This window comes from Hippocampus guttulatus, chromosome 8 (genome assembly GCF_054856545.1).
Source record: "Hippocampus guttulatus isolate MCC_2025c chromosome 8, RoL_Hgut_1.0, whole genome shotgun sequence".
Lineage (NCBI taxonomy): Eukaryota > Metazoa > Chordata > Actinopteri > Syngnathiformes > Syngnathidae > Hippocampus > Hippocampus guttulatus.
Genome location: NC_141268.1, coordinates 20,488,237 through 20,501,148, shown reverse-complemented (window position 1 = coordinate 20,501,148; position 12,912 = coordinate 20,488,237). Strand labels below are relative to the sequence as shown.

The following is a 12,912-nucleotide window of genomic DNA, read 5'->3' as shown; positions in this document are numbered from 1 at the left end:
AGCCGCATTGTAAAACTATAACTGGCCCTACTCCGGCCCGACGCTGGGCCAGAACAGGTTCCTGATATCAGCCTGAATTCAACCTCAACTAAGCCACATCTTTCATGAGCCATATTTGACCCACATTTTAAAAAAAAGTCTCAAAAACGACTGTTATAAAAATATGTTTATTGTCATAATTTGTGAACCTCACATATAACTCCACATACACTGGAAAAATGCACTTTTCTTTATTTAACAGTGAACACAAAGTCCAAATTGGGATACAGCTTACTCTTGAACGGTATTTTTCTGTCCATCAAATTGTGGCGCTCTCCTTGTCATGCGCTCCTTCCTGTCACCATCCCGATCAGGAGCCAGATGTAGCCATCTTTTGACTGTGACATCAATTTCCTGGTCTGAGGCCCAAGATGTTAGGCTGTTAGGTCTCACAGCGGCTGTAAGAACTGTAAGAAAACAAGAATGGACAGTGTGTTAGGAAAACAAACATTTGTACATGTCATGAACAATGAATGGTCAGTAAAAATAACCCCTGAAATTTCTTATAATAATAATAATACATTTCATTTATAAGCGTCTTTCAAGACACTCTGGGACACTTTACAACCCAAAATAAACTAGGTGTGACGCTGTGGGGCGGAATATTTGCCACCAAAAACTAAACGTGTATATGTATATTTTACTCTGAATCATATTGAATAACTGAATCTGAATTGTACAATCTGAATTTGAAACGATAGACTTTTCTTTGAAACTATTTGATCCTCACTGCAAATTAAATTCTGTTTATTTTCATATTCAGTCTTACAAATACAAAACGACATTTTTTTTCAACATCAGCGTTTGTTTTTGAATTGAGGTACTAACTTTTAAATTAACTTTATGGTCAAGTATGAAGTATCCGGTTTGTATTGCAGCAAACGGATACTAATATATATTAATTATTATAATTAATTTAATTGTATTTCAGTGCAGGGTTCTTTGGGCAGCACCTCTGACTGTTCAATCACCTACATTTTCACAAGTGATGTGTCGGTCGCGAACAAGCCAGTACAAAGAGCTCTTTGAAGTGAAAGATGAGCCGTTTTTAGCCAAAAAAAACGACCATTTATAGTAAGGCGTTTTTATCCGAAAAAAACAACCATGTGTCGTAAGACGTTTTTCGATGAAAAAAACGACCATGAATAGTAAGGTGTTTTTAGCCGAAAAAAACCGACCATGTATATAGTAAGGCGTTTTTGGCCGAAAAAAAAACGACCATGAACAGTAAGCCGTTTAAACAAAAAAAAAAGACCATGTATAGTAAGGTGTTTTTAGCCGAAAAAAAACGACCATGTATAGTAAGGCGTTTTTAGCCGAAAAAAAACGACCATGTATAGTAAGGCATTTTAGACGAAAACAACGACCATGTACAATAAGGCGTTTTTAGCCGAAAAAAAACAACCGTGTGTAGTAAGGCGTTTTTGGCCGAAAAAAACTACCATGAATAGTAAGGCGTTTTTAGCCGAAAAAAAAGGACCATGTATAGTAAGGCGTTTTCAGCCGAAAAAAACGACCATGTATAGTAAGGCGTTTTTAGACGAAAGAAATGACCATGTATATATAGTAAGGTGTTTTTAGCCGAAAAAAAGACCATGTGTAGTAAGAAGTTTTTAGCCGAAAAAAAAGACCAGATACAGTATAGTAAAGCGTTTTCAGCCGATAAAAATGACCATGTATAGTAAGGCATTTTAACTCGAAAAAAATGACCATGTATAGGAAGGCGTTTTTAGCCGAAAAAACCCGACCATGTATAGTAAGGCATTTTTAGCCGAAAAAAAACCGACCATGAATAGTAAGGCGTTATTAGCCGAAAAAAAACCAACCCTGTGTACAAAGGAGTTTTTAGCTAAAAAAAGACGACCATGAATAGTAAGGCGTTTTTAGCCGGAAAAAAAGGACCATGTATAGTAAGGCATTTTTAGACGAAAAAACGACAATGTATATATAGTAAGGTGTTTTTAGCCGAAAAAAAGACCATGTATATGTAGTTAGGCGTTTTTAGCCGAAAAAAAGACCATGTATAGTAAGGTGTTTTTAGCCGCAAAAAAACGACCATGTATAGTAAGGCGTTTTTAGACGAAAACAACGACCATGTACAACAAGGCGTTTTTAGCCGAAAAAAACAACCGTGTGTAGTAAGGCGTTTTTAGACGAAAAAAACGACCATGTATAGTAAGGCATTTTTAGCTGAAAAGAAACGACCATGTATAGTTAGGCGCTTTTAGCCGAAAAAAAGGACCATGTATAGTAAGGCGTTTTTAGACGAAAAAAAAGTATAGTAAGGCGTTTTTAGCCGAAAAAAAACGACCAGATATAGTAAAGCGTTTTTAGCCGATAAAAATGGCCATGTATAGTAAGGCGTTTTTAGACGAAAACAACCACCATGTACAATTAGGTGTTTTTAGCCGGAAAAAAAACAATCATGTGTAGTAAGGCCTTTTTTAGCCGAAAAATAAACGACCATGAATAGTAAGGTGTTTTTAGCCGAAAAAACGACCATGTATATTAAGGCGCTTTTAGACGAAAAAAATGACTATGTATAGTAAGCCGTTTTTAGACAAAAAAAAACGACCATTTATAGTCAGCCGCTTTTAGCCCAAAAAAACGACCATAAATAGTAAGGCATTTTAACTCGAAAAAAACGACCATGTGTAGGAAGGCGTTTTTTAGCCGAAAAAAACGACCATGTTTAATAAGGCATTTTAACTCGAAAAAAATGACCATGTATAGTAAGGCGTTCTCAGCCGGGGGTTTTTTTCGGCTAAAAACGCCGAAGTACACATGGTCGTTTTTTTTTCGGCTAAAAATGCCTCACTATACATGGTCGTTTTTTTTTCGGCTAAAAAATTAATCCAAAAATGCCTTACTATACATGGTGGTTTTTTTCATCCAAAAACGCCTTACTATACATGGTCGTTTTTTTTCGGCTAAAACGCCTGACTATACATGGTTGTTTTTTTCGGCTAAAAACGCCTCACTATACATGGTCGGTTTTTTTCGGCTAAAAATTTCGTCCAAAAATGCCTTACTATACATGGTGTTTTTTTTCGGCTAAAAACATCTTACTATACATGGTCATTTTTTTCGGCTAAAAATTTCGTCCAAAAATGCCTTACTATACATGGTCGTTTTTGTTTTGGCTAAAAATGCCTTTCTATACATGGTCGTTTTTTTCGGCGAAAAACGCCTTATGATACAAAAAACGACTTCAATAAGCCTTACTTATCATGTTGGTCAAAGAAAGAAGTGATATGTTTGCAACCTCTGGGGATTGAACACCCAACCACTAGTTTGGGACTTGGTTTCTCTACCCCTGAGCCACACCACCACATTACTTCTTGTTTGTTTTGTGTTTTCTTCAATAAAGCTGCAAATGGTGGTTAAAGAAAGATGTGACCCTGTTGCAAACACCGGGAATCGAACACCCAACTGCTGGATTTGGGACTTCAGCTTTCTACCACTGAGCTAACCCACCACAATGAACATCTGGGTTGTTTTGTGTTTTTCCTCAAATAAGTTGTATATGGTGGTTAAAGATTTAAACATTGTTGCATCAACCAGGGATTGAACACTCAACCTCTGGTGTGGCATTCCATCACTCTACCACTGAGCCAAAGCACCACATAGAGCAGTAGAGTTGTGTTTTTTTTATTAATCATGGTCGTTTTTTTCGGCTAAAAACGCCTCACTATACATGGTCGTTTTTTTCGGCTAAAAATTTCGTCCAAAAATGCCTTACTATATATACATGGTCGTTTTTTTCCTCCAAAAACGCCTTACTATACATGGTCGTTTTTTTTGTCTAAAAACGCCTTACTATAAATGGTCGGGGGGGTTTTCGGCTAAAAATGCCTTCCTATACATGGTTGTTTTTTTCGGCTAAAAACGCCTTACTATACATGGTCGTTTTTTTCTCGGCTAAAAACGCCTGACTATACATGGTCGTTTTTTTCGGCTAAAAACGCCTTACCATACATGGTCGTTTTTTTCAGCTAAAAATTTCGTCCAAAAATGCCTTACTATATATACATGGTCGTTTTTTTCCTCCAAAAACGCCTTACTATACGTCGGGGGTTTTTTCGGCTAAAAATGCCTTCCTATACATGGTTGTTTTTTTCGGCTAAAAACGCCTTACTATACATGGTCGTTTTTTTCTCGGCTAAAAACGCCTGACTATACATGGTCGTTTTTTTCGGCTAAAAACGCCTTACTATACATGGTCGTTTTTTTTTTTTTCGGCTAAAAACTTCGTCCAAAAATGCCTTACTATACATGGTCGTTTTTTTCGTCCAAAAATGCCTTACTATACATGGTTGTTTTTTTCGGCTAAAAACGCCTCACAATACATGGTCGTTTTTTTCGGCTAAAAATGCCTCACTATACATGGTCGTTTTTTTCGTCCAAAGACGCCTCACTATACATGGTCGTTTTTTTCGGCTCAAAACATCTTACTGTACATGGTCGTTTTTTTCGGCTAAAAACGCCTCACTATATACATGGTCGTTTTTTTCATCCAAAAACGCCTTACTATACATGGTCGTTTTTTTCATCCAAAAACGCCTTACTATACATGGTCGTTTTTTTCTCGGCTAAAAACGCCTGACTATACATGGTCGTTTTTTTCGGCTAAAAACGCCTTACTATACATGGTCGTTTTTTTTGTCTAAAAACGCCTTACTATAAATGGTCGGGGTTTTTTTCGGCTAAAAATGCCTTCCTATACATGGTTGTTTTTTTTCGGCTAAAAACGCCTTACTCTACATGGTCGTTTTTTTCGGCTAAAAACGCCTCACTATACATGGTCGTTTTTTTCGGCTAAAAATTTCGTCCAAAAATGCCTTACTATATATACATGGTCGTTTTTTTCCTCCAAAAACGCCTTACTATACATGGTCGTTTTTTTTGTCTAAAAACGCCTTACTATAAATGGTCGGGGGGGTTTTCGGCTAAAAATGCCTTCCTATACATGGTTGTTTTTTTCGGCTAAAAACGCCTTACTATACATGGTCGTTTTTTTCTCGGCTAAAAACGCCTGACTATACATGGTCGTTTTTTTCGGCTAAAAACGCCTTACCATACATGGTCGTTTTTTTCAGCTAAAAATTTCGTCCAAAAATGCCTTACTATATATACATGGTCGTTTTTTTCCTCCAAAAACGCCTTACTATACGTCGGGGTTTTTTTCGGCTAAAAATGCCTTCCTATACATGGTTGTTTTTTTCGGCTAAAAACGCCTTACTATACATGGTCGTTTTTTTCTCGGCTAAAAACGCCTGACTATACATGGTCGTTTTTTTCGGCTAAAAACGCCTTACTATACATGGTCGTTTTTTTTTTTTCGGCTAAAAACTTCGTCCAAAAATGCCTTACTATACATGGTTGTTTTTTTCGGCTAAAAACGCCTTACTATACATGGTCGTTTTTTTTCGGCTAAAAACGCCTCACAATACATGGTCGTTTTTTTCGGCTAAAAATGCCTCACTATACATGGTCGTTTTTTTCGTCCAAAGACGCCTCACTATACATGGTCGTTTTTTTCGGCTCAAAACATCTTACTGTACATGGTCGTTTTTTTCGGCTAAAAACGCCTCACTATATACATGGTCGTTTTTTTCATCCAAAAACGCCTTACTATACATGGTCGTTTTTTTCATCCAAAAACGCCTTACTATACATGGTCGTTTTTTTCTCGGCTAAAAACGCCTGACTATACATGGTCGTTTTTTTCGGCTAAAAACGCCTTACTATACATGGTCGTTTTTTTTTTCGGCTAAAAACTTCGTCCAAAAATGCCTTACTATACATGGTCGTTTTTTTCGTCCAAAAAGGCCTTACTATACATGGTTGTTTTTTTTGGCTAAAAACGCCTTACTATACATGGTCGTTTTTTTCGGCTAAAAACGCCTCACAATACATGGTCGTTTTTTTCGGCTAAAAATGCCTCACTATACATGGTCGTTTTTTTCGGCTAAAATTTTTGTCCAAAAATGCCTTGCTATTTTTGGTCGTTTTTTTCGTCCAAAAACGCTTTACTATACATGGTCGTTTTTTTCGGCTAAAAACATCTTACTATACTTATATGGTCGTTTTTTTCGGCTAAAAACGCCTTACTATACATGGTCGTTTTTTTCGGCTAAAAATTTCGTCCAAAAATGCCTTACTATACATGGTCGTTTTTTTCGTCCAAAAATGCCTTACTATACATGGTTGTTTTTTTCGGCTAAAACGCCTTACTATACATGGTCGTTTTTTTCGGCTAAAAACGCCTCACTATACATGGTCGTTTTTTTCGGCTAAAAATTTCGTCCAAAAATGCCTTACTATACATGGTCGTTTTTTTCGTCCAAAAACGCCTTACTATACATGGTCGTTTTTTTCGTCCAAAAACGCCTTACTATACATGGTCGTTTATTTCGGCTAAAAACGCCTCACTATACATGGTCGTTTTTTTCGTCCAAAAACGCCTTACTATACATGGTCGTTTTTTTCTTGGGTAAAAACGCCTCACTATACATGGTCGGTTTTTTTCGGCTAAAAATTTCGTCCAAAAATGACTTACTATACATGGTCGTTTTTTTCGTCCAAAAACGCCATGGGCGTTTTTTTTTTTCCAGCTAAAAACGCCTGACTATACATGGTCGTTTTATTTTCGGCTAAAAACGCCTTACTATACATGGTCGGGGTTTTTTTCGAAAAAAAAAAAAACACGCTCGAACTATACTCTTCTGAGGATAATTTAAGTCCAGGATAAAAAAGACCCTAGCACATAAATAAGCATATGACAGTTACAACAAGTCACAAGACATAACATGTAATCAGGGGGAGGATGAATAGGAAGGGAGGGGGGGGGGGGGGTGACCGCGACGCGGCCTTCCTGACCAGCTGCACGGACACGTGCACTCTGCAGGTCCAACCACGTCACGGGGGAAAAGAATCGGAGCGATGAAGACGGTGATAATAAGGATGTGTATGCGCGTGTGGTTGTCCAGTTGTGTATGTGTATGCGTGTACAGGTCATAGCTGCTTCGTCGAGGTCTGCTCATGAAGACAGTCCCGGCATATCAGTCCATGGCCGAGAAGGAGGGGGGTGATGGTGGGGGCCCTCGATTCCATGCGTACTTCCATCCAGGGGAAAGGGCCAGATAGCGTTGTTTGTTTTGGAGGGACGGCCGCCAACAATTTCAGACAGCCTTGAGTCCGTGGCCTGTATCTCTTCACTGGCGCCGATCAGCCAAATCCTCAATCTCTTTCCGCGGCGCGGATTCCAACTTCTCCATGTTGTTGTCGATCGTACGGAGTCGCTCCAAAACCGCATCAATATTGCGGTGGAGCTCAGTCACCACTTGAGTCTGAGTGTTGGACATTCGCGCCAAACCATCCAGAATGACCGGCAGCTTCTTCACTTCCAATAAAGCCGCTCCCGTCGGTTGAATTCTGCGATAGAACAGAAAGCTGCCAACACCAAACAGGAGCATACCTGTTATCAAAAGGCCGATTTTTTTTTTTTTCCCCTCTCCCTACCCAGCGTTTTCCTTTCTGAATTCTGACTAATTTCCCCATTGCGGGACAAATAAAGGGATATCTTATCTTTTTTCGGGTTAAAAAGCCTTACTATACATGGTCATTTTTTCGTCTAAAAACGCCTTAATCCGGGCCAGATGCCTTTGCTGAGTGAGTAATTTAACCACAAGTAGACAAGATGAAATTCATAGCGCTAAAATGTGAATTCGATTTGCGTGTCAAACCTCTTTTTAATCAAATACAATGTTTTGCATGAAACCTTTTATCTTTTATAGCCAATCCCTTGTATTTGTGTGTGTGTGTGTGTATGTCCCCGCGCACGTTTACTTTGTTAAGCCAGATGTTGGCCCAAAACATGGATACACACAGCATCAAGACTCCACATACCACAACTGTTTGGGTTAGCACCTGGGTTGAAAAGAGGCTGTTGACCTGAGATAAGTAGGGACATAGAGTCATGCAACGCATGGTTGGTAGAAAATGATTAGTGCAAAACCTTTATTGACAATCACTTTGTCTTCCTGATGCGCGACAGCTTTGATTTTTGGATACACGAGAAATGGCCATTAAAAAAAAAAAAAAGTCAACTGGCGAGCAAACAAGCGCTTTTACTGGTCCAGGTCCAAGATCTTTGGCGGTTCCTCGGGTTCTGTCGGCTCCGCCCCCTGACCGGTCTCCTGCCATGTGGGAGGGGAAGTCAAGAGGAAGGAGTCACACGACCGACCGATCGCTAGTGATGCGAGACTGACAGTCGCGCGTAGAGACGACTCACCCCAAAAGGTTCGGCGAAGGCTCTGGAGCCGCTGTACAAAGGATTGGGGATGGAAACCAGGGCGGGTTTGGACGGGCCACCCGACGGATTGTCCTCGTCGTCATTCTGATTCGCAAGAGGAACAGTCGTTAGCTGTTAGCGGCGGTGAGTACTCAAAGACCTCCTTGTACAAGCTCAAATTGAAGTTGTATTTATTAATTCACAACAGTCTAAAGTCTCCATTTTAGAGCTGGACGATATGTATCGTCGAGACGATAAAAAAGATGCTCTGGCGGCAGCTTTCGCGTCTATCGTCACGTGTCCTCGAATAATAGGGCAGCTGCGACAATTGACAAGCCCACCAACTCCACCCCCGTGTGTGCGTGCGTGCGTGCGTCTCACTTTGAAGTACTGAAATCTGAAGGCGTCCGTCTTGTGTTTGAAGACGTAGTATCCGATCCCTGCCGCCACTCCGGTCAGCAGCAGCGACACCAAGATGGCCGACACAGTGCCGCTGGAGTGGGCGTGGCCCCGTGAAGCGTGGTGGGGAGCCTGGATTGGCCGCCAGAGAAAAATGCGTGCACACATCAATCGACCGGATAACGGCACTTCAGCGAAACGAGCTGGTAACCATGACGACCAGAGGATAGACTATTCAGGAATGATTTCGAGCAGTGATTCTAAGTACCAGTGGGGAAAAAAAACCCAACTTCGCACTCCAAATATTACAATTCTGACCGACAAGAACAATTATTCCCCAAACATATATTTAGCACTATTCTAAAGTGCTGTAACAATTTTCACGTGCTTGAATAGAAAAAAAACAAATTAAAAATGAGTGAAATAACATGTATTGCAAATAACGTAAAAACAATTTTTAATAAAGGTTGATGAACAAATTTCAAGAAAAAAACGTAAATGCATGATTGAACTTAAAGGTGAAATATAACTCAACTACCACTCAGTGACTCAAACCAATTTAAAGGAACAGACGGTGGTCATTGCATTTAAAAATGGCCGCCAAAATGCGTGAATGACAATTGGTCCAGGTTGACAGAAACCTGGTCTAAAATTTGGAAATTACAAAACTAGATTTGGGTCACAAGTCCATTTTGTTAAACAAAAGAAAGGAAATTTGAGGAATGCTATGTTTATGCATATTTACATATTTATATATAGAGCAAAGTACCTTGAGCCTTGAGTTACGGGTTTCATTCATTCAAATGATCTTTTTGCATTGAAAATAATTGGAAAGCACATTCTTAAGTTCAAGCTTTTCAAAAAATGTGTTGTTTTTTTAAAGAACTTTGTAAAAAAATAATAATTTTTGCCCCACTTTTTGCTTCAATTCAAATTGACATTCCGCTACTCCTTCGCAAACAGTTTCACAACTGACACCGTGAGATGCAGTCATATGAATCATTCTTTGCAGAGGATAAAGAATCTATGCCAGTGAGTAGATATCGTCTGTCTACATGTGTTACCCCACTTTGTGTTCAAATAGCTGTTGCTCAAACCACCACATACTATAGATACTATTGGTTAGCCTCCCGATGGTGTTTTGCATTGTTTGTTAGCATTAAGCTAAAAGGACTTTAAGTCAAAACCACGTAGTTGTTTTCTCATTCTAAATTAATAATCATTGAGCTCACCTGAGCTGCTGGAGCCGTGAGCGGCGCGTCGATCACGTGAATGATCCCGTTGACTGCCGAGATGTCCCAGGCCAGGAGGAGGCGCTGGTTGACCAGTTTACGACTCTGAGGGGCAAAGTGGTCAAAGAGACAGAAATTGAAATTACGTTGTGATTAATGGTGTGCGCCCTTCAATGAACCCAAACCTCATTGTTGCCGTGGGTAACAGAAAGGTCGAAGCCAAGCATGGACGGGATGACGTCTTGGTGTCGCAGCTCCTTAAATGTTCGTCTGACGTGATTGGTGGAGATGTGATACTCCACATCTCGACCCGAGAGCACCTAACACGCACGGGGAAATAAAACAAAGACTTGAAATCACCCAGTGAGTAGGAATTTGTCAGGATGATCACCACCCGGCACTGAAAAGAAATATACAGATTGACGAGAAGTAATCCAGTGAGTCAAAAGTCTCGACCATTGCCACTGGGTGCAATAGAAATAAACAGGAAATACAAATGAACACAGATATTTTTAAAATATATTTTTGATCATTGCTATCATGCGCAACACACAAAAAATTGAAATAACACAGAGTCAAACTTCATCCATGATCACCACCAACTGTGCACAATCGAATTAAACAGAATGACTCAAATGAAACCATCGAGTGAAAATGGTCATGAGCATGCCACAAAAAGTGTCGAATAATCTAAAGAGTCAAAACGATTCACGATCGACACCATCCTGAACAATAGAAATGAATGAGGAGAAATTATCCCGATTCAAAACCACCGACCGTCGCTGTGCCCAACGGGAATAAACACGAGCCAAAATAATGCAGTCAGAAAAGGTGTCGGGCGGTCTCACTTGGCCGGGGGTGAATCCGTCGTTGTGGGGCACAAATAGTGTCACCTCCGACTGCCTCTGAGTCAAAACGTCGACCAGACGCTGGCCCTGTGAAGACACACTGCTGTAGTCCAACAAGGACTGAGGTGGGTTGGAGGGCGGGGCAAAGAAAAAGAAATGTTGAGATGAAACGAAGCTGCTTCCAAGATTGAAGAGAGTCATGCGCTTCACCTTGTAAAAGATGGTGAAGTTGCTGTAAGACCCCAGGACGTTAATCAGGACGCCGTTGCAGGAGATGCCGTCCCCATCGAAGCCGTCCGTGCATTTGCAATCAACGTCTACGCGCGTCAATAGGCGGCAAAAATCAGACTTTTCACACAATTTACATTTCCCAAATGGAGCTCATCCTTCCAAATGGAACCTCCTGTTCTTATTTGGAGATGATCGGCACCTGTGAGTCTGTAGCAGTAGGCGTCGTATGTGCTGCTCTGGTCCACGGGATCCTTGTAGAGGACCACACCCACGTGGTTTTCGCCGCACCTCATGCTCGGGAAGCGCGTGGGGTACCCTACCTTGCCTCCCTCTATCCAGCCGGCCACGCACAGGTGCATCCCCAGCTGCAAGCACAGACGGCGACGTCAACAAAACATCCTCCCCGGACGCAAGAACTTGTTGACGTCAGAACATTTACATAAAAATGTTTGTCACTACCCAAATTCCCCTCCCATTTTTTAGTATTCCACATTTTCCAAGACAAACGAATGAATAGAGATCGAGCATTTTACATCTGGACCTGCCTCTTCCACATTTCTCAAGTGCTTTAAAAAAATACTAAAAAAAACGAAATCCTAACTTTAAACAAGCCAATAAATTAAGCCCAGAGACAACGAAGACAGTGTAGTTGTGTCTGACGTCTCCATGGAAACCACAGATGTGTGTGTGTGTGTGTGTGTGTGTACCTGTTGTGCGTCCCCCAGCTGTTTGAGGTTGGCCAGCACGCCCCCCTCGGCCTGGCAGGCGGCGTCCGCTTGACTGAAATTCATCTTGTACTTCCCTTCCGGCGAACGGACGTGGAACACTCCCGCCGTGTTAGCTAGAAACACAAGCGCCATGTTGGAGTCCAGGTTCAGTGCGCAAGCGTAACGATGTCTCCACACCACTGGTGACCAAGGCAACCCGGTGGCTGCTGAGCAAAGCCGCCAGTAAAAGACTGCAACGCCGCCCCCTCCAGACCGGGCGGTACGGCGGTCATTCTCACTAGTTTCCCTTATTACAGTGTTGCCATGGTAATTACACTCATGAGTCAAGTAGATGTGTTACCATGGCAGCAGAAGGGTATGACTGTCTCCTGGATATGACTGTGTTGCCATGGAAACAAGTGACCATGTAACTGGGGTTTGATAGTAATAAAATCATGCACGTGGTGTACTGTTTCCATGGTAACAGAGCTCTGATTGAAATGTTACAGTGGTCACTGGGGGAGTTACCAGATTGTATTACGTCATAGTGACAACAGATAAAAGTCACAAGATGTCTGTTACTTTTTTAAGAAGATAAAGGATATCTTACCACGGTAACAGAAGGGTTGCCTGCTACCGGGAATATGCATGCTGCACGTGTTACCACGGGAAAAAGAAGTGTACGAATTTCCAGAGTGTGTTAAATAATTAAAATGAAATCCACAGATGTCATTAGCAAGTTGCAAAACAAAACAAAACATCACATAAGTCTTTGCCTTGGTGATTATTATTATTATTATTTTTTTAAGAAACGTTCCCACAGTAACTGGAGTTATCAGAATGTGTCAAATAAAATGAACCCCATAGGTTTGATAGGTTACAAAAAAGTGTTTTACCACGGTAACACAATTCTGGCAACAGTACCATGGTCACAGAGAGTAATTCGTATGGGAGAAAAGTCAAAATAGACGTATTGACAGACGAAAGGATCACATAACTACTGTCACCGTGGTAAACGATATCTAGGTTAGGGGGATAGGAGATCTGTTTCCGTAATAACCGATTCCAGGTGGCCACGTTACGGTGGTTACAGAAGTCATTCATACGTAATATAAGTCAGCGCGGCAACGTCGCTATGGTAACAGACGCCATATGGAACG

At 40.9% G+C, this 12,912-nt stretch overlaps 1 protein-coding gene across 2 annotated transcripts in view; it reads right to left on the bottom strand.

Moving 5' to 3' along the window:
* Window positions 1–8,033: 8,033 nt before the first annotated feature.
* The window catches only part of stab1 (stabilin 1), a 32,750-nt gene continuing 27,871 nt past the window's right edge, over window positions 8,034–12,912 (bottom strand). For both annotated transcript variants that reach the window (XM_086117319.1, XM_086117320.1), the window contains exons 62-70: window positions 11,753–11,886; window positions 11,245–11,410; window positions 11,025–11,131; window positions 10,815–10,934; window positions 10,152–10,286; window positions 9,967–10,071; window positions 8,717–8,866; window positions 8,336–8,440; window positions 8,034–8,240 (exon numbers count right to left, since the gene is read on the bottom strand). In XM_086117319.1, coding sequence (XP_085973445.1) covers window positions 8,172–8,240; window positions 8,336–8,440; window positions 8,717–8,866; window positions 9,967–10,071; window positions 10,152–10,286; window positions 10,815–10,934; window positions 11,025–11,131; window positions 11,245–11,410; window positions 11,753–11,886 — 1,091 coding nt within the window. In that variant the 3' untranslated portion in view covers window positions 8,034–8,171. The remainder of the gene's footprint in view (window positions 8,241–8,335; window positions 8,441–8,716; window positions 8,867–9,966; window positions 10,072–10,151; window positions 10,287–10,814; window positions 10,935–11,024; window positions 11,132–11,244; window positions 11,411–11,752; window positions 11,887–12,912) is intronic.